General features: G+C 38.6%; 1 protein-coding gene across 1 annotated transcript in view; it reads left to right on the plus strand.

Annotated features, from left to right (window-relative positions):
* Positions 1-22,496, plus strand: part of CDK14 (cyclin dependent kinase 14) — a 316,876-nt gene that overhangs the window by 186,013 nt on the left and 108,367 nt on the right. Inside the window, exon 9 of the mRNA XM_035897109.1 lies at positions 4,950-5,043. Coding sequence (XP_035753002.1) covers positions 4,950-5,043 — 94 coding nt within the window. The remainder of the gene's footprint in view (positions 1-4,949; positions 5,044-22,496) is intronic.

Below are 22,496 nucleotides of genomic sequence, written 5' to 3' on the forward strand. Positions count from 1 at the left end.
TCTTCACATATCAAAGTGGAGTGGTCATGAAAGACAAATTCCAACCAAGTTCAGCATCTGCGGGTACTCTGGCAGTGTGCCACTGCAGAATTAAATCAGATTTTGGTCCATTAAGGAGACAAAAGTCCCTTGCTTCTCCTTCCTTTCCCCCAAAATTTGTTTTCGTTGATTAGCAGGACCATATAGGAACATGAATTTTTGTCTGAATAAATCAGGCAAGATAAAAACCTCTGTGCCCTTCCAACACATTGCATATTACTAGTGGATTATACAGAAGAGATTCCAGTATTAGCTCCTGGTGGCAAATCCATAAAAAAAAATAGTTGGGTTTTGGCAGTGGGGTGGGTGTTTTGTTTTGTTTTTTTAATTCTCGTACGCTTAACAGTACAAACTGCATGTAGTTTCAGAAACTGGAATGAAAACTCTACCATTCCTCTGAATTTCAGAAATCTCACCAGGAGTATTGCTGGAAGCAATTACTTGGTTTTCATAAAATGCCTTCCCCCTCTGAAGCCAAATCCTGCACGCTGAAAACAGGCTCCATAACCAGATAGAAACCTTATGTGAAGACCCAGCATAGGTCTTCACTATGAAGAATGTGCTGAATGTTATCACCTGCACTGAGCCTGCTAGAAAGCAGATCTGTTCAGGCAGAAAGTTCAAGAATTTAAAACATATATAGTAAGCATATAAGCTTTCTATCATCTTAAGTATAAACTAAAACTCCTCATTTCAGAGTGTGTCTGTAGTCTCATTTATGGATCCATCAAGAAAAATCTGAGTATTAACTGAAGGGAACAACCATAATAATCTTTTATAGATTATGCCTCACCAAGGCTTTTATATTTGGGGTTTTTTTTACAGTATTCAAGTACAGATAGGCTGGAGATTCTTCTTGTTGCAATAAAGATCTTTGTTACACAGAGACAGGAATGTGAATTCTTAAACTAAAAATATAAAACCAACCCACCAGTAAGCAAGTTAATTTTAAGGGAATACCCACTTGAGTTATAAAAACTGTGCAGAAAAAAAAATGCAGTTTCCCGAGGCATCCAACTTCATTTTTACAGGCTCATTTACTATGTCAATTCAAATGCAAGAGTAGCTCATTTAGCTGTGCTATTAACTCTTGTTCCATATAAGGCTGTATGGTGACAGCGAGTCCCAGGAAATTAAGCAGGACAATAGAAGAGCAATATTAGATGGTATGACCACATATGTTCTCATCAATACATCAATAGGTTTAGTCACGCTTTTTGTCATCAGAGGGTAAGCCACCCATTTCAACATTAAATGGCTGTCACTTTTACTTTGCAAGGTTATCCTAAGCCATTCCACTGGAAAGATCTCTGAATGGTTGCAGCATTTGGCTTGCTTATTCAAAATCAGAAGTCCTATAAAGAGAGTAGGAAAATCTGAATCGAATACACTGAAATATGTTAGGCTAATGTTCTTTTGTCACAAATTATTTCTCAAGTGCTGCCTGAAAATGGCATTGTATGCTGAGTGCACACAAATACATAAATAACATACCCTTGGAGGTGCATGCACATTAAAGCCAAGTTGATTTGTTGTATTTCATATTTCAAGAAGTAATCTTTGCGTCATAGAAACTAGAGATGGGAGTGTTCTGTTAGATCATCTTATCCAACCCTACTGTTAATGCAAGTCTGTTCCCTGAAGAACATTCTTAAGTGTTTCAGCTTGTCTAGTTTTACATGACTGTAACTGTGGAGCTTCAAGTCCATTGGAAGGCTGGGGTATAGCACAATTGTTAAGTGTGTTTCTGTAACACTCACCCTAAAACTTTTATTTCCTAAAGGCATTCTGCTGTTTCTAGTTATAATGTCTTGGATCTACCTACAGTTCTGGGAACTATTAAAATCCTAATCAGTGCTTCCTTGTCCTTCATTTTGCATAATTTTAAATACGGACTCATCACGTTCTCCCTGTCCCTTGTGTTTTCTTGTAGCCAAGAATGACATCATTCTCTTAATTTTTCCTTACAAACCAGTTCTTCTGGCACAAAAATAGTTTTTGCTTTACTCAAAAATATCTCTAACCTGTTTAATAGTTTGTGAGGTCTACAAAAACATGACTAAATTTCAAGGCCTTGTAGAGGCTTTATTTCTTTTCATGTTCAACGTGTGTGCGCTTACTGTTTGTGATTCAGGGATCCTATTATATATTCAGTTTCTACTTGCTGTGAGCCTAAAATTCACTGATCCCAGTAAGACATCTAAAATACCATCCAGCCATCTTGGAGCCTTTATATGCTATTATGGCTTTCTGGCTATTTCCTATCAGTTCAATGTCATACTTTTTTTTAATTATTATTATTATTGTTATTTTCTTTTTTTTTTTTTTTTTTTTTTTAGTATTCATTTAATCTTCTCTTTCTATGGACTTATTCTTCAATGTGCTGAACACCATAACCTTTGAAAGCAAGCATAAGCTTACTTTTCAAGTGGCCCAAAGGAAGCAGCATTCCTCCAGCTCAAACCTTGAAGGTTGTTTATGTTTCGCTCCTAAATAGTTTTACTAACCTTTTGATTTTTGTATTAATTTTTTCTTTAACTCCAGTACTCTTTCACTCTCATTTCAGCTTGTGATTAAATGGAGTACTAAGTTGCACAAGAGTCCAAGACATGTAATGGGAGTCTTCTTTCCAAGCAGGATTTTTTTTTTTCACTAGTGTTGTTTGCAGTTCTTACTTGATTTTTGGCCCATACTTGTGTTCAGAGCTGCTAAAAGTGGAAAATTTTGTAAATAGATTACATGAAACAATATAAAATTTGGCAAAATCTTCCTGTTGCCTTTACAGCATTTCTGTCCAAACAGCTAGCTATTTCTCTGCAGATAGCAGTACAGGCCCTTAAATGATACACTGGTTTAATCAAATCCCTGTTTTCTGGTTGCAAGAATAGAACTCCAATCCTCTTTTCTTTAGTCTAAATTCAGTTGGTTTATTTCTCATCTTGAATGAATAGCTTCTGAGTGAAATCTTGAATTTTTCCTTACCTGAGCTTCTGATACTGTTTATAAGTATTTGACTGAGATATATTGTGCCTATCTGTGCCTAATGAAGCACTAACAAGACTAAATGATGAATGGCATTTTAATCAATTCGGTTCATTCGGAAACCAGCAGAAGCATATGGAATGTAAATTTTAACCTCTCTTTTATAAACACCTAAATTATTCTAAAATTTGACCAGAACTGTGCTTTCCAAGGTTTTCCTCCACTTTTCAATGCCTAAGGAGAAACTTTGCTTAATGTATCTATGCTTTGGGATGTAGAAGTAGAAAACAGTGATGTATGTTTAATTTTCTTCTTCAAGAAATTTGACTACCAACTCTCATTGTCCTGGAACATACAATTATTTCATTATTCAGTAGTGGTCAAACCCTTCAGAGATGAGTAAAGCATGGATTGTCTGCTGATAATCTTAGTTAAGTGGTATCTATAAATACTCAGTCCCAGCCTTAATGAAAATAGGCAATCTATTTTCATTAAGTTGTTTCATTCTAGAACCACTTCCTCACCAATATATGCACACATATCCCTAAAATTGAATGCTACTTTCTGAATGCATCATCACGATGCATAAGCAATGAAAAGGTATGTAATTACTACGTTCCAAATAATTTGCTTCTAAAAACAAAGTTAAATTAGAGGTTATTGCTGGGATTTTCTGACACAGAAACACAGCTCACAATTTCAGGGAGAGGTAGTACCGTAGTTAGTTTTGCAAATTCTTGGTTCATTTCGATATATATTTTGGGTTATTGAATAGGCATTTGTTTGGGTTGAGGGTTTTTTTGTGTGGTTACTTACACAGACATAGTTGTACAGCATACGTAGGTGTTTGCATGCAGAAGTTGTAGAAAAACATATGTAGAAAAATGTAATTGAACAAGTTAAATTATATAATCAAATTCTGCATCCTATTGGTAGCCAAGGGGGATGTTTTCTCTTAAAATTATTTTTGCTGAGGGAATAAGCAACTGTTGAGCTCTCTTCATACAGAAAAGATGCAAATGCAAGTTTGTAATTTGTCTTGCTTTTCAGATGCAGGCAGTCCACAGGTTATCTGAAATTTGAGTTAGAGTCACAGAAACTTTCCTCAACTTTTGAGAATCCATTCTTTGTGCTGTAGTTAGTATGTCCCAGATATTTTTTCCCTCTGATTTCCCAGTGCTTCTGCCAGTGGATTAACTGAGTGGGATGAGGAGGACTCATGCGAAGTGCCTTTTGTGAGAGACCAAGGACAGGAGCTGTAATGAGGTGGCTGTCGCGGTGGGGAGAGGAGGGAGCCCATGGCTGCTCAGCCCATTGCAGCACCTCTCAGCCAGAGCTTCTGGGGGATGGGGACAGCAGCCCCCCAGAGCTATGGGCTTTGAGCTTCCTTCTTTTATGCTGGAAGACGGGAGAAGAAAGCCCAAAGAAGCCTGTCCCAGAAGTCATCTGCATTTGGGCAGTAGCTTAGTTCAGTGGCTGTGAGCAGCCACGTGCCCTTTTCCTTTTTACTCATTTTTTTCCAGATTCTCCTCCAATGCCAAGACCTTCCAGTGTGCTCCCATGCCGTAGTCCTGTTCCCGTTCAGCTTCTCCCAGAGTGAGCTTCTCTCACTGCCATTCCCACATCCCCAGAATTTATTTGGGAGCATGAGCACGCTGCTCAGGAAGTGCTCATACAGAGAGCAGCTGCTGTGCCTTTATTGGTCCCAACAGCTATCATCCATGTTCCTGCTACCTCTACACTCGCCTTCAAACACCTGAGAAGTATTCATACATGTACATTGGTTTAGTAAATGCACATGCTTGTCCTTCACCCTAGTGTTGATTAAAAAAACAAAAAATTACTGGATACAGAAGCATTGTTGCTGGCCATTTAAACTATAAGAAATCTTTCTAATGTTTCATACTTTCTTTTTTTTTCCTCTGTAGGGGAGTGGGTTGTATCTTTGTAGAAATGATTCAAGGGGTCGCTGCTTTTCCAGGAATGAAAGACATTCAAGATCAACTTGAAAGGATATTTCTGGTGAGTTCTTTATCGCTGAAGTAATGTGCCTAACACAACAAAGGATTGATTGATAAATGTTCACATATTTCTTTGTGTCAGGAATTAAATTACTGATAGGGCCAAGGATCAGAATCCTAGTTTACAAGCTAGATACGGTTTACTTGATATATTCTTGAAGACTGTAAGAAGCTCAGATCCTGATTTTTTCAATTAATATTTTTAAAATAATGTATAGAAAGTTTTTTATACAATTGTGGAAAAAAAGCTTTCCAAATGTAAGGCAATAGAAGTCCAGTCAGTTGGTCATCCTCATTTTGCAAGTGATCAACTCTGGTTGGTGCTCTGTTAATATTATGCTAATATTGTAATCTCAATAGCACGTATTTTTTGCGATATTGAATATAAAGGAGAAGTAAGATAGGAAGTGAGGTGAGAAACAGAATGGGAAATCAGAAGTCAAGTTCGACAGGAGGCCTTGACTACTGCTTCTGCAAGCCTGGTTGAGCCCGTCATAAGGTACATGGGTAGCTCATAGGCACTGATGACACGTCCACATGGGGAGTGAAAGAAGAGGTCATTTATATTGAGCATAAGGCATCATTTACACATTTTCTTTCCAGGGTTGTGGTGGGTTTGGTTTTGGTGGTTTGTTTTGGGTTTTGTTTTTGTTTTTTTTAAACTTTCTTTTTCTCCCATTGTGCTCTGGGTTTGGCAGCTCCCTTTCAAAAAGCTCAGGAACAACTTTTCTTGACTCCCTGATAAAGGGATTCTTTTACTCCATTACCTGCCAGGAGCTGTGCTGTTGTGGAGTGGGTTTATTCAGGGAAGCCACTGCTCATTCAGATACTAGCCAAAGTGGCTCCTGGTACTGTGGGGTGGTCACTGGGGAGCAAGAGCAGCTTCCTTCCTCAACCTGGCAATCTCTGTTTTGCCTCTGACCGCAGATTTAGAAAGGAAGTATGAGCATACCCTTGCTTTTAAAGGTTCTTTTGTTAGCAGCCATTTATTTCAATGCAGAGGATTTATTTGGGATTCTTTTTTGATCCACAGGGAGAGAAAGAAAGTCTTTCATAATGTGTTTATAAAATTTACATTCTTCATTTTATTCAGACTTGCTTGTACTATATCTCTTTCGTTGGGACATCAGGGAATTTAGCAACTGCTTTTAGGAATGACTCCAAAAAAAATATATCTCAAACAAGACCTTATTTGATTGTGATATAAAAATATCTAATTTTCTGTAAAATATTTTGTTATTCTGCCCGCTTGGCTAATACCCTAAAAATTCTGTGCTGTGGAAAAATAGCTGTGCCACAATGTACATAAGGAGCAGCAGTTCTGAGCAGTTCCCGTGACATGTCCAATTGCTTTGTTTGTTTGCCAGCTTGTTTATTTTAAGCTAGCAACTTCTGGGCCAGTTTTAGGGTTTTGCTTTCTTAAATTATTTTGCTTCTCATTTATTGGTCTGAAATTTCCTCCTTATTAATAGAACATGAAATTTTGAAAACAATAAATTCCTCTTTTGGTCTTCATCTCATTTATCGTAGTAAAATTTTAGTGAGTGTTTTTGCTATGGAAATTAAGTAGACTTCTAACAGCAGAAATCAGTGCTCCCTTTAATGGGCCCTTTTTGCAGTATATCATACGATATCGTATGATACAGTGCAAAAAGTGATAGTGATAGGTATATCATATAAACCTATTTTTGTACGTCTTTTGTAAACCTTTTGTATATTCCCATTTTCTTTTTGCAATTATTTGTGTGTTAAAATGCCAGGATAAATACACCCCAGGATGAGTTCTGAGGCCTGCCAATTTTTTAAAATTCTGTTTTAAAACTGCAGCTTCAAATATTGAGAATGGTGTTGAAATAACAAGGGATAATTTATTGATACTGTTTCTTTAATTTCCTCTTTTACAAACCATCAAATAAAAAGATAAAAATTTGGACCAGATAGTTTTATGGTCCGTTGTAAATCAGAGTTAATTTTTAAATCACAATTAATTAGACTTTCTAATGGAAGTGTCTAGTTACCCCTAGCTAAATAGTTTCAGTGAGTGCCTTCTTAATGTACTCTAAGCATCATTAAGAATTTGTTATCTATTTGAAGTTATAAAAAAAAGGACCATTCCTGTTTGGTTTTGTATTTGAGCAGAAGGATTCAATTCATTCATTCTCCAGTGAATCATGTGTAGTGTGGTAGTTAATAGCAGTGAAGTACTAAATTAATCAGGTTGTTACACCAGATAACTAATACAATTAACTCCCACACTGTGAGCACTTACACAGCTGTGAAAGGAAAGATCAACCAATAAAAGACTTTTCCACAAAGTCTTCCCGTAGTTCACATTTTCAACATCCAACAGTGATGGTATTCTTGTAACAAATGGTAGTCCTCAGAAAATGGTGTAAGGTACAGTCCACCTTCACACTGATCTTTTTGTTCTGTAGTTCTCGTCTAAAATACACAACTTGCAACAAAAGGTGTGTTAATCTGTGTCGTATCTGTTGCCACTGTTATTAGTCATAGCTACACGTCCATAACATATAAGAGGCAAGGTTGCAGCTTGAGGCTTTTAGGGAATCATAGAATCGTTTTGGTTGGAAAAGACCTTTCAGATCATCAAGTCCAACCTTTAACCTAACCCTGCCATCCCACCACTAATCCATGTCCCTACGCACCTCATCTATCCTTCTTTTAAATACCTCCAGGGATGGGGACTCAACCACCTCCCTGGGCAGCCCATTCCAGAGCCTGACAACCCTTTCTGTGAAGAAATTTTTCCTAATGTCTAGCCTAAACCTGCCCTGGCGCAACTTCAGACCATTTCCCCCCATCTTACCATCCCTTACCAGGGAGAAGAGGCCAGCCCCCACCTCACTACAGCCTCCTGTCAGGCAGTTGTAGAGGGCGATAAGGCCTCCCCTCAGCCTCCTCTTCTCCAGACTAAACACCCCCAGTTCCGTCAGCTGCTCCTCGTAAGACTTGTGGTCCAGGCCCCTCACCATCTTTGTGGCTCTCCTCTGGACTGAATCTGTTACACTGTAGTAGAAAAGTCACAAAATGCTAAGAAATAATAATCAGGGAAAGTGAACAAAATTTAATGTGAGTAACAGCTTAAAATTCTGAAATGGCTGATTTCCTATTGTATAATTTCCCATTATTATGTAAATGAAATTAAAATACGTTGTATGTATGCTGTTGGCATGAGTGGAAGTCAAAGAGAGATTCTCTAAACGCTTTTGCGTATCTCTATCATTGGCATTCTTTACATATCTACATAGCAAGAGTAGATGCAACCCAGCACACCACATGTTTCTTTCACATTATGATTGATGTTTATTTTTGTTTAATAATGGCTTAATTAAGTGATTGTTTGTAATAGATTAAGAACAGAGATTAATCTTTCAGTTTTAAGAACATTTCTATTTAAGCTTGTGTTTCCTGACTTCTATTGTTTTAAACATTTGTGGGTTTTTAAATGGTAATATGCACTGATTTGCTATTTCTGTTACAGCAGCTGTTTATAATAAGCATTCTCAGGTTCCATTACTGTGATAGGCTTCAAGAAAATAGCAAGGGTTTATAAACCAGAATCTGTTCTCAGAATTGGACCAGCACTTAGAGATGTTGATGAGTGAGCAAGCTGCAAGTTGTTGTCACACTTTGGATTTGGTAATATGAATTCTTTTTTCCACTTACACTTAAAAGTGTGAATAATCTCTTTTAAAAAACTCTACTTACCAAACAAAATGGAAATCACATGTATAAGCAAGTTGCTTTTTCAAAGAGGTTTAACAGTGACTAAAATGTCTTAATGCAGAGGTGATTTGGTTTAATCAGTATACTATTACATCTTCACTCCTACTTTTTTCTTACCTATTGGAATGGAGATTACTTTCTGGATAGAACTGCATCATAGAAATTAAGAGAGAAAGGTGTAATTGCAGCCTGTACAAGCTAACAAGTCTTTTGCCTCAAAGTATCAAACTAGTGATGTGGCATCATCATTTCCAGCACAGCTGAGAAGATGCAGCAAACTGGTTGTTTTGCCATTCTCTGAGACAAGTGGCCTGAGGTTTTGCTGCGAGGTGCCAGGTCTGATGAGCCAATAACCTGATACAGTAATCTCAGCATTTCCGTTTAGTCTTGTAATACGTGCACAAGACAGGATAGAGCTTTGATCAAATACAGGTTGTACAGTAAAACCATGGGAATAGGAAAGATATGTGAGGCAATCTGTTGAATCAAAAGAAAACTACACAAAATTGGGAAATACCATTTGGCTTCTGATATGGAGAAGCTGAGATTTTTATCAGTAGTTTATTCCTGTTGATCATTTGTTAGCATACATTTCTCTACATGTAAACTTTGAGGTTTTCTGTATCAAGGAGAACCTGCCATTGTAAATAAGCTTGAATTATGTCTAGAAGTAAAAGCCTCACCAAATGTCTTCAGGCTAGCCCTGTACCAGGGAGAATTGACAGCTCCTTGGATCTTGGTGATGATCAGTGTGAATTAGTTGTGTTGATGCTGATTACACTGAGAAGCCTGTGCATGCCTTACTCTGAGCCACAGTGGAGGTACCAACTTGGTTACAGCTCTGATTTTGATATAAGGATGTGCTTTTATACTTGCTGTTCTTAACAGATTCAAACCAGATCAGAGTTGAATTTCTTGTGCTAGCTTAATTTATCTTCTGGAAAGAATTTTTTTAGGTAGGAAGGTATCTCTGTCCTTTCCACTTTACGTGAGGTTTCTGAGAGCCACTATAGATCAAAGTGAATTTTCCTCCCAGACTCCGAAGCCTTCCTGATAAGGGAATAATCTGTGTGTTGGCTGAACTTCGGTCTTGGTGCCAACTACTCTGAAAATTACATTTCACTGCAAGAATAATGTACAAAGAGATCTCCTGATACTTTGTAGATCTCTGCACAGGCAGGACAATGGCATTTGAATGCTGTTTTATCTGTAAATGGACATTCACTCTGCACACGCAGTGGTGGGACACGTGTGTGCCGCAGGAGCCTCACGCTGCAGGTAATGGGGCACAGCAGGGGTGGGAGTTCGCAGCCAGAAGCTTCTGTCTTCCCTGACACGCATATTGCAAAAAGCTGAGGACTCCTCTCTGGTATTGGATGCTATTGCTCTGTTGGGTGCCATAATGCACAGTATTAAAAAGTAATTAAAAGAGAACAATATCCATTTGTTGAGCCCGGAAGCCTGGCATGCCAAAGGGCGACGCCAGAAACGCTGGCTTTCTGCATGGAGCTGTACAGCACAGACTCGCAAGCATCTGCGATTTCAGATAGGTATGAAAAATGGCATTTTCCTCTTAAACGCGAATGGAAGCGTTACTTCTGATATTGAAAATTTAAAAGGCTAGCAATTTTTTCTCTTTTAGATACATATGCATACATACATATAGGACTACACTCCTGAAGTATCTTGTATCACGTAACACAGACCAGTAATGTTTCCTCCACGACTGTAATGTTAACAGGCGTTTGTGAAGCTGTGGAGCTTTCTCCCTGTGGTTCTGTATCTGAAGATTTCCTTCATGTCACTGATGTCCTCTAAAGCCTGAAATAATACATTTCAACAGGCCTTACTTTCATTTAAGCTTACGATGGACCGGGAGGATCCGTACTTTCTGGTACACTGTGTTAATAACATTTTTTGGGAAGCTAGCAATGCTAAACCCAAGGGAAGAGTACTTTTAACTATTGGGCTTTGAAGTTCACCTGTGTCATGAGGTGTTTAGTCAAGTTTATTGGTCTATTATTCCCATTTCATTATTCTATACAAATTTTTCTGTCACTTGGTAAATACTTCAGCTCTGAAATACAGCTTGTTCATCTCTCATGGAATAATGTATTTGTGAGGTGAGACCTGAGCTGAAATTTTATTTTGTGTAGGCATGGTATCTATGGTGCCTTATGTGTTGCAGATGATGAGTCTTGTTGGAGAAAAAGTCGTCATCTTTGTAAAATAGATAGTTCTTGCTCAGAGGGGGAAAGTTTTCTATAAACAGCTTGTTACTCTCCCATCTCTCTCCATTTTCCTCCCACCAATGACTTCATGAGGAAAACAAGGGGGTTTTTTGGAACTCTAGTTAAGTAGAAACCTGACTGCTGAGTTCTATCTTCTGTAACACAGCATATACATAGAATGAGAGAAGTGCAATATATTATATCCTGTTAATGAATTTACCTCTGCTTTGCTTTATTATAACAATATACAAAATTTTTCATTTCTCTTCAGCACCACTGAAATTAATTAAATAAATATCAGGCTTCTCTACCTATAACAATATACAAAATATTTCATTTCTCTTCAGCATGAAATTAATTAAATAAATATCAGGCTTCTCTACCTGTGGGTCTTCTCTTTGAAGTTGTTGGCACTTACTCAGTATTTTACTGTAGTTGCCTGCAGCTTTTGCACTGATACCACTTTTATAAGATTCCTTTCTGGGCTTTATTTCTTATGCCAAACTTCAAATGAAAGTAATTCTAAAATAGGCAAGTATGAGGTGAATTAACCTTTAAAATGATCTTTTAAAAAAAAAGTAAATCTTCTATGTATCCATGTTTTGTAAAGGATTTTGGATTTTTAAGAATTCTTTTTAAGGAGTTTCCTCTCAGTTTTAGCTCTCTGACTGTACTATATTGTCTTCTGTATCCCTGCATGTGTAGTCTTTTTCCCTTATAACAGGGCATAAGGTATTTGATGCTAATTTGTGTTTACCTCTTATAAAGAACTCCTGTTCTCACCATGTCTGAGTAGCCATAGTCTGAGTTAGTCTTTGCCTTATATCATTAAACCCATATGGTATTGGGTGAACAAACTAGGCCTAGGATTTAAAAACAGGAATCTTTTAAAAATGTAGGGGATTTTCTTGAGGAATATTGCTGCGTATGTCAGGAAAGAAGGCTTTAAAAAATATTGAAGTTAAATCTTGCATTCTGTTAATATTTCTTTTAGAAAAGGGGACACGTAACCTCCCATTCATCCATGTTTAAAGTCATAAAAGTACCCAGCAGTATATGAGGGACACTTGCCAGGGGACTACCAGCTAGTAGCAGGAGGGAAGAGGAGGAGGGGAAAAAATAAATGAATGTGTAACCCCATCCTTGACTTTCAAGGGCTGGCTGGATGTCAGGCCAGCCAGTCACACAACCTGATGCACGCAGGTGTCATCTTCTGCTTGCAAGAAGATGTTCCCATCCAGCCAGCTAATTCTGAGCAAAACCCTGAGTGTGGCTGGGATTGCAAGAGCTTGGCTTATTGTTAGCTTGGTAGTGCAAAATGTGAACAGTAATTGGCTATCAGAAAAAGAAAACTATTTAAGACATGATTCAGTGGAAAACAATGGCTTTGTGGTTTTCTTTGGAATTGGAATGTTTCTTTAGTATGTCTCATATTTCAGTTGCTGAATGAGAAATGGGCTATAATTATAAAGAAACATTGTTTCTTTTCCGGGCTCACCTCTGGCCTTTGAGAGGGTGGTTACAGGCAAGACATTGAAAAAAATGTGCTGAGACTCAGCTGGTGTAAATCAGTGCAGCTCTGTTTACTTAACTCTGGTGTACATCTTTGCAGGCACCTTCCTTGTTGGCCCCATATGCGTAGAAATACATTTTTTCCCCATGTAAAATATCTCTCTGTACAGCTGTAATTGCAAAGATTTGTGCATGCAGTTGCAAGAAATTTGTGCATTTTACAAATGGAGCTGAAGCCCATTCTGAACAAAAGCATTGGTCTGTTATCCAAAAACTTACACTGCAAGATAATATTGTGCCATATAAAAGTATAGGCCCATTCATAAACCTGCTCTCATATGCTGGCTTTATTTACTAGGGAAGATAATAAACGATCAGACATCAAATAGTTATATTGCTTTCTCTTTCCATTTCGTAACTCAAGAAGCAATGTTTAATACACCTGAATCTTCTCTTTTCCCTTTCCTCTCTTACTCATGTCTGCATTGCACATCACATGCCAAAAGCAGGTTTTCTGAAGAGCATCGATTGCCAAAATTGTTGCTTATAATCTTTAGCTCAAGTTCAAATGTTCTTAAAGTTAAAAATATCTAAAAATCAATGTGAGGCAGTTTTAGGTTATGATTTTAGAGACAGGTTATGAGAATCTAAGATTGATATGATATGCCTTACCTGTCTGCAAATGTTTCTTAGAAGTCCTCAAGAATAATAGCTCATTTCTTCTGCCCTCCTGAGAACTGGTAAAAGTAATAGCTTTTTCTATCCCTTCAGCCCACTTACATGCCTGAGGTACCATTTGCAATAGGCCTAATTTGAATAAAGGTAGACTTTAATATCTGTTTTAGTGTTTCTGGAATCAGTGCCCTAGACTAGGTGTTCATTTAGCAAGATGGGGAGCACTTGCCATAAAATGGAATGTCTTCAACTATCACCGCCATTTACATAAGCTGCTGATCCTCAGTATCTTTCTGTAAGCTAAATGTAAGTTTTCAGATAAGCATAGTGATTTCAAGAGGTTTCAAGTTTTCAAGGGCTAACATTAATCCACCTTGATTGGGACAGCTGCTTTTCTAGTTTATTAAATGGCTGTGGTTAAATAATTTAGACATTTGATGTGACATACGTTGAAAATTTTGTATAATCTGGTCTGAGTTTTAAATATGCATATAACAATGCTGTCACACAATTTCTGTGTGTCCACTATTTGTGTGTTGCTATTACTTCTGTGACTTGCAGAGAGAAAAGAAAATCAGAATGAATGCATCTCCCCTGAATTTTTTATTCTAATTGGTTTTATTATTCCTGTCTTTTTATAAAGTAAACAACAGGTAAAAAGCTGCATTAGTTTGAAACTGCCTTGAAAAGCGCTGGATAAAATCAGTGTTAATGAGTAGGAGAGGAAACAAAAAGGCTACAGAAATTGAATGTATTCTGTTTCATAAGATGTCCAAAAAAAGAGGTCTCATACAGGAACTGAGAGTAGGAGAATTACCTGACTAGGATCTTAATGCAATAGGTATTCTCAGCTGTTTGAGTGTGAAATAAATAGGGCAAGTTTTGAAGTATACAATATTATGTTCCATTCTTGTTGTTTTGGTTCTTCCTTCCTCAGTCTTCCAAGTGCTCCATTTAAAATAGCTCAGAGGCCATAGAAAAACTGGATTCTCTAGCTGTCAGTTACAGGAAAAAAAATGTCCTGTGTTCACTATTTGTCTTTAGAGTGCGTCTGTATATCACCATGTAGCAGTATTTCTGGCAGCTGAGGTCTGTTTCTGAGTACATCGGAGAGAGCTAATAATATGTTTTGTGAGAACATAATGAGAATTCTTCACGGTGCTTTTTTGGGGCACAACGTGATCCGAATGGCCGTGGTGTAAACTCTCAAACCTGTCAGTGATGGAGCAGAACAGCATAAAGTAAGTTCTTAACAGAGAATGTGGTATGGTGCAATAGGAGTGTTCTCACATAAATATGATTGCCCTGATGATGATTACATCCAGGGGAGAAATCAAAGGAGATTTTTAGGCATCTACTTATTGTGCTGAAAGTTTACGGTTGGATTTCTATATCTTTTGGTGGGTGAGAAATCAGTTGACCTTGTAAATTTTCAATTTGACTAAACTTTGCTGTGTGATAAAGAGGGATTTTTGCTTTTACAGTAACTCTTGCTCAATTTCTTTCAAAGTTATTTAAAATATTCTGCAGTTACATCCCTTCTTCAAAAGGGAATTATGTGCATTGTAACTCATTTTCATCTTAGAACATATATTTGTGGGTTTTTTCCCTGTGTATCCTGAATGTAATTGTTTTACAATAGCTGGTAATTGCACTTTTCTCATAAGCGAAAGGGAAGTTGCATAAATTTTGTATCACTGAACTGTCTCTCAAGTAAAATCGGACGGGATGCAGCCAGGGATTTTGTCAATCCCTTAGTTATTCTTCATTTGTGTCTCATCTTGGTGTGCATCCATACAATACATTGCCCTAATTACTTAAAAAGAGGCCTTAATAATTTGGATGTTGGAGATCCCGGTCACTTTGGTATAGTCTGCTCTGGTCTGATGACTGAGATGGTTAATAACACTGCTCTGCTGCTGGACCGGGTTGTTAGGGTGTGCTGGTATTGCTCCTTTCTCTTGGAAAGGGAGGGGTAGAGACGAGGTCCTGCTGACCTCACTGCATCGTATCACTTTATCAGCTACTCAGCAGTTCAAAGCAGGGTAATAACTGCAGCCAGGGCAAACCCTCTTTTGGTTGTTTTATGGAGCTTTTAATGAAATCCCTGCAGTACCCTATTCTGTAAAAAAAAAATCATTTATCAGATCAGTGAATGTAGCTGAAAACTAAGGAGAGCGAAACAGCTGTTTCTTACTAGAGTCATCTCTTCTTTGGGCTTCATTTACTTCCAGTAAAACGTACTTTCAGTGCAGCTTTCTACCCCTTTTGCTTTATGTTATCTTATTCTTGCTAATGCTTTCATGGTTTTGTTGCTTTTGCAGCCTTTTAACTAGCTTAATGATAACATCGTGCTGCTCTATCTGCATTCCTCACATAGTCCAAGAGATCAGCTGTGCCTACACTGTTGAGAAGTTGATTTTTCTCTCTGATAACTTGCATAGTTACCTTGTTTCATTGGTGTAACATCTCCCTTCCTACTAATTCAGTGAGACCATTAAAACTTACCTACAGAATGTTATGGTTTGCCTTGTAATAGCAGCATTGCTGATGTTAAAAAATTAATGTCATCATTTTACTGTTCTTGTACCTGATCCCACATCAGTTTTCAGCCTTTGTGTCGTCAATATTTTAGGCCATGCATTTCTGTGGACCTTAAGGTATTGGACGGGGTGGGGCGTAATCCATCATTATTGACTGCTAGTGGCACTGAAGCTCTTTGTCATGTGTCTGTGCAAATTTTCTTTTCTCTATCCTATTTATTTATTTATCCATTTACCCGTCTGGTTTGGGTTTTTTTTGGTTTGGTTTGTTTTTCTGAAAAAAGAGTAGACTGCAATATGCAGGTGTTCAGCAGCTCCAGTCTTTTGAGGATTTGCCTTCATTCATTCACACTTCACCATTGATTGTTTCAGTGCAAGCCCCCTCAATTCGTTTTGGAGCTGTAGGCAGTGTGTTCTCCAAATCCTGCCTAGTCCCCGCAGCTCCCTTCTCCAGTGAGTGGAGAGGAATGGTTCTAGCAGCTCCGGGGAGGTGGTAGTTCCCTTTTGCCCAAAAGTGAGACTGCAAAGAGCCAGGACTGCCACTGCAGCTGCGCTGCACGTGCCTTAGAGCAAGTTGAAATGGAGACAGGAGATGAAGGCACCCTAATCCCTCCTGCCTGGTGTTTTTGAGAGCTCAGAAGTCACGGGCAAAGTTACCGAGTGCACTAATGTCAAAGCAAACAAATGGGTTCACTGAAGCTGGGAGTGCAGCTGCCTCTTCCAGTTGAGTGGCACCTGCTTTCACCTTCATTTAAATAAACAAAATTAAAAGTCTTAGGCCACCTGCCAGCTGATTGTCAAAGCCACAGCTGCTAAATGAGCAATAAATTGTTAAAATGCACAGTTTCCAATTTTCAGAAAATTTGAGCATCTCAAAATTTGGCACTCCTTCAAAACCCACTTCTGATGTCTACATTTTGGCATGTACCTCATGGTGTCAGGAAAATGAACCCATCCCTCTTACTGGACTTGCAAGGAAATGGGTAAAGAAGGTGTCAGGAAAAATGGTAGATGCTCTAGCGAAGAATTCACTGGAAGCTTCCGAAATGCTTTGGAGTGAGGTGTGCTAGCTTGCTACGCTGCAGTGGAGAATATGGTTTCTGTTCAGCCACAGCCTCCCCACTCATCTTACTGTCTTGTGGATGGGAATGAGTATCTCCCCGGGATTCTGCCCCAACCCCACTTAAAATGTCTCAGCTGCTTTTATAGCCAGTATTTCTCTATCAGAAGTAAGCTGACATCTCCCCCATTTTTAGGAAAAAAAATATTTCTGTACTACTTAGACACTTCAGTTTTTCATTTTGCTTGCTTGTTCTGTTCCTATGATTCAGAAGGATAGTCAGAAGTATAACACTCTTGCTTTTTTAGCAGCAAAATACTGCTGCTTGGAATGAATACACCAAGCATCATGCTGTGGTTTGTTTTAGGAGGCACACTCGAACCTGAATCGCTTGAAGTGGATTTTTAGTGATAAGGTTAGACATTTTTAAAAGTGATTTGATTTGGGAATTCTGATAAGGTTGAGTGTAGGAATCAGCAGGGTATTTAGACATCCAAGAGGAGTGCTCTTATATCCACCACATATACCCAGCACAATTGGAGCTCATTATTAATGCACTCACTGTTTCAGAAATATTGTAACACCTGGACCCGCACATTCTTCCAACGGCAGCATGTCTGGCTGCTTTCATTTACTGCAGATTGAACAAATGGTCGCTTAAAAAAACTTGACAAAATACCCACTGCTTCACTGGGCTCCATGTGGCTGCACGAATCTATTCAAAATTGAGATCATTACAAGATCAAGACCTTAGTTGGCAAACTAAGGAGTTGGCAAACTTCTGGATGATCTGATGTGATTCTAGTATCACACTGTTCTGTGATGCTGAGCACCAGGCTTAATATATAGGTCTCGGTATATGTTACCTCCTCAGGATTTTTAGGTGAGAAAAAGAATTTTCATGATATTAATTTCGGGTTTTTTGCAGGCAGTGAGCTCAGCAGCTCATTAGGCCAGCTATAATATTCTATCTGCCTGAGTACAAGAGCTTTCCTCTCCACTGCAAATGTATTTCTGTCATGCAAGCAGCACATGTCATGAGCTTCTACTGTGCTGTGCGTATGCTGTTCCTTGTGTGCAAGGAATGGCGAGTCCCGGCGTGGTGTCCTAACGAGGCACACTCATTCCTCCAATGTGTTGTGACTGGGCACCAGGCCAGAGGCAAAGGGTTTCCAGTATCTGAGAAGTACAGTGTGCTTCACTGCTTCGGAGTGGGGCTTTGCTCTGCAAAAACATGGATTGGTTTCTATGAAAATCATTGGGTCAGGTCCTGGTGCAGTGATGATCCTTATCAGGAGTGGATGTGATTCCAAATGTGCTGGTTTGTTCAAATAGTTCTAGTTAAACAATGGTATAGTGAAGAAACATCATTTTATGTTACATAAAAATGTTTTCCGTGCTATTTTTATAATGATTCATAGGAAGGTGCATAAATTTGGTCTGTTAATTATTTAAATAAACTCTCCAGCTGAATGGTAGTTTAAGCCCTTAAGTATCCTGATGCTATGGTGTAGCTTTGCCCGTGCCAATGAGATTGGACACTGTGACCCTCGGTAGGTATTTGTGTGTGTTAACTGAGCCAGTTTTATGGTCTTCAAAAAGACCATAAAGCCAGTGTTATGATCCAAAAGCAGCATTGCTTTTCTGATAAGCCGGCGTTTCAAAAAAAACCCTGTGTAGTGCATACCTGGAATTCAAATAAGCCAGCTGCTGAGCCAGCACAGCAGGGCTTGTGGAAGTACATTTCATAAAAGCCTCCCACAGGCTTTTGGCTTTTCTTTTTCCCCCTCCCTTTTTCAGTTTAAAGAAAAAAGTCAGTAAAAAAAACTTGATATAAATCTTTGAAGATCATATTTAGGAGAGGACTGTCTGTTTGGGTGGGTTATTCCAAAGGCTTTACAACACAAACAGGATAGGAAATCTGAAATGCAGGGTATATACCTTTCTGTACAGAGTAAATCAGAGCAGGTTTTAAAGGATATGTAAACAAGCACAACTTGTGAGCCAGGGGGTCCTTCTGAGAGAAAATTGCTGTCTTCCTTCTCCTTTGCAGTGAAGGAAACCATTCTGTTTGTTCCCAAATGGTAAGGAAGAGACCTTCCAGCACATAATTCAGCAGTGTATGCTTCTTCGCATGTATTAACACCAAGATTTTCCTTGGTGAAATCATTCCCTCTCTGTAAACTTATCTGAGAACTCACAAGCTCTGGCAATGCTGAAAGAGGAAACTTGCCTCCTTGGAAGAAGGGGAGAGAAATCTGTTGAGGTCAGCTGCATGGGTTTTCTTCACGGTATTTTCCTGATCCACAGCTTTGAGGTCTACAAAAGCTTTCAAATTCTCTTTTCTTCTTAGTAAGGATCAGTTTCATCCTGATAAGGTGTTTTATGGTTTCTGCAGCTCCAAAGCAGATATGAGAGAAACTATGTCTAGTTTGATGTCAGGATTTTTTTTATTCTGATGATGGGATTGTTTGCTCGTGGAAGGAGACGACTCAGCCCAGGTGACTGGGAAAGCTGGAGGGACAGGTTCTCAGTTCTGCTGCTTCAGCTGCTTCAGCATGGACCATCCCTCACAGAGGAGCCCTCTTTTCACTTTGGTGGTAAACAGTGGCTCCTTTTAGCATGTACTACACTTTTTCATTAACTTGTAATTTGGCTAAATTGCTGCATGGTTGCACTGGTTTGAGGGAAAGTGCAGTCTCTGTCAAGAGTTTGCATTTTTTCTTTTTGTTGCTAATTTCAGATCTTCTCTCTACAGCATAGACCCCTCTGTTTTCAAAATAAGTTTTCCAAATCCTATTTTCTTAGTTGTTTTAGCATTCACCTCATTCACAGAAATGTTTTAGTAAGAATTGCTAAATAAAAAAAGTTTCTTCACCATGTGAACCTTTATGAATGTTGGAAGTTACTAAAATAGGGTGTTACGATGAGATGTGCTGATTACCTGTAGGAAGAGGATGCTACAGCCCAGCACAAGTTTTTTCACACTTGCTTTTTTCTCAATGTGAAATTTAGATTACATGACTCTGGTTTTGCCCTCTTCCCGATTCAGGTTGGATTACGGACAGAATTAGTTTCTAAAAGTCATTTCATTGACAGAGGCGTTTCTGTGATTCAAAGGTTAGTATTTATTTAGTAGGTCCTTTTCGGAATAAACAAAACTCTCCCCTGACTGACCAGTTAAGGGAACTGGTGTATCAGACTTCGGCAATGCTTTGTTGTAAGGCTGGAGATTTAATTTAATCCTGTCCTGATGGTCTGCTGCGCTGGGTCTGTGGTGATGCCTCCTCTGTTCCTCCTTCTCCTCCTCCTCCCAGCTGTCGTGCCCAGTTCGTGCTGAGAGAGTAGGTAGAGTCTGGCTCTGCGAAGGCGGACAAGCATGTTTATGAAGTCTCCAGTCCCCATCGTCTTCCTCGTGTTAGCACAGTTGCAGTGGTGTCTCTGCCAGGGTCCCTCAAAAAGGTGGCTGTGGTTACCATGGGTATGAAGAGAACGCTGATTTGTTTACTCGTGCCACAAACAGCGTGGAAACAGCGTTGGGATAAATTTAACTTTCCAATGCAGGCAGCTACTCAAATATCATTTATATACACAAGCTGAGGTTGGAAAAATCACATTTAAAAAGGTTTCCTGGCGAGACTTCTTTGTATTTTGCCTCTATGGGGAAAGGATGTTAAGAACAGTTGGGTCCTTTACTGTTTCAAGTACTTGATTTTTCATCCTTGACAGAGCTAAAGCACAAATATTAGTTGATTTTTTTTTTAAAATTAATGTGTTGTTAACATTTTGTGGGAATGTTGATGGTCATTTCATGTTTTACTTCCCTCATCCACACTGGCACATTACCTAAATGTTTTTGAAGCCAGCTTCATCATAAACCACTCCTTATGCTCAAAGCAAGTGGTTTTACTACCCACGTATAATGGAATGACGATATTCCACTTGATGGCTGAGGTGAACCTCATTCTGTTCTTACTGGTTCTTTTTTCACCTTAGAGAATAAGCCTCAGTAACTTCTGTTTTTTCTCAAAACAGCATCACTTTACATACAGCAGAAACAAGCTTATGGGGTTGGTGAGGACGTGCCTTCTCTCTTTTTCGTTGCTGTTGTGTCCTGTACTCATTGTCTGTGTAGCAGGTACTTCTCAGAGCTCTTGAAAGAATTTAATACCTTGCTTTTCTTTTTGTTGAAACAATGCTTAGCTCATTCATAAAATAACTTGCAAAAGAAATAATCCCATCAGCTTGTTTTCTAACCATCCTTGTTTTCTCTTAAATCTATAATTCTGATTTAATGTCCTGAATGAATGCAGATCACATTAAACATACTCTGCCACACATTACCATTGTGCATATTAAATGGTGGTTGTTGAATTTCATTTTCCTTTTACCACTTATCATCACTGCAAGTTTTTTTTTTATTACTTTGATAGCATTTACAGGTAAAAAGCAGGAAGCAAAAAAAACCCAACCTGTTTTATACATAGAACTAAGAATAAAAATTTGAAAGTCTGATTTTGCCTGTAAAGAATTATGGGCACTTGTTTAACACTTTTGTTCTGAAGAGGAATCATACAAGTTACTTTACCTTATTTTCTGTATGCTTAATATGTTGCATCTCTATTCCGTTGGTATTTTCTTTCTTACCTGTATGGGAATAATGAAGGGATGTTTTGATGACAGTTGACTGAAAAAAATACAGAAAGTTTCCTCTTTCTATATGTAAGAAAAATAATTTTTACTAAAATACATTTTTCAGGCTCTGAACAAGGCCTTTAGTGTTTTCCACATGGGAGGTGCCTGCCTTGTTCACACAGTCTCATTTCAGTTGTCTTAATTTTCAAGATGTGGATCCCTGTTTTAGGAACTATATGTGATTTTGCCATTCATTTAATGAAGTAAGGCTTTGATATTTTAAATCTCAAGGACAATGAATAGGCATATGGTCTTTATTTTTCAGGAATCCAAATAAATATATTGTTGCCATCTTGGCTGACAGACACTGTTTCTGTAGTGGAAAATTACTTTCTCATTGCAGCTGGGAACCCTGGAACATCCACAACCTTCCCAAAGTTAAAATGTGTTCAACCTCAATCTAACAAATGCATAAGTGCATTACACAAATGGATAGATTTATTGTCCCTTGTGGAAACTGAACTGCTAAGCTTCTGATGTGAAGAAAAGACTAGAATTGAGGCAATTCCATTTCTGGCTCTATCTTTTGGATATTAAACTTGACACTCAGCTGTCATCCATCGTACCCAGCAGAGAGTCGAAGGAAGCCTCGCTGCAGTTGTCAGTCAGCAGACTCTGAGTCAGCATGCATAATACACAAATAGTTGCTGAATATTTTTTTAACCCGTTACACTAAGACCTAACACTAGGCTGAAGGACCAAGTTCCTCCTTTGCTCTTGGCTACTTTGTGCTCACTGAGTTTGTCAGGTGGTAATATAGCACTTGTCCTGATTGTGGAAGATGTGGTTAAGATCTACCCAACCGTGAATGCTTGGGAGAGGAGTGCAGCAATAGTTGGATCATCTGGGCAAATGGCTTAGCACCAGGACAGACTGCAAGAGAGAGATATCACATAAGCTTCTCCTCTTCCAGGCCAGATGGGACATTCCACGTTCAGAGGTGACTCGGGGAGTGATTGAGCTGCCACAGCGAAACCCTGGAACTCGCACT

The sequence above is a fragment of the Egretta garzetta genome, unplaced genomic scaffold, assembly GCF_000687185.1.
Source record: "Egretta garzetta isolate BGI_Z169 unplaced genomic scaffold, ASM68718v1 scaffold30, whole genome shotgun sequence".
Taxonomy (NCBI): domain Eukaryota; kingdom Metazoa; phylum Chordata; class Aves; order Pelecaniformes; family Ardeidae; genus Egretta; species Egretta garzetta.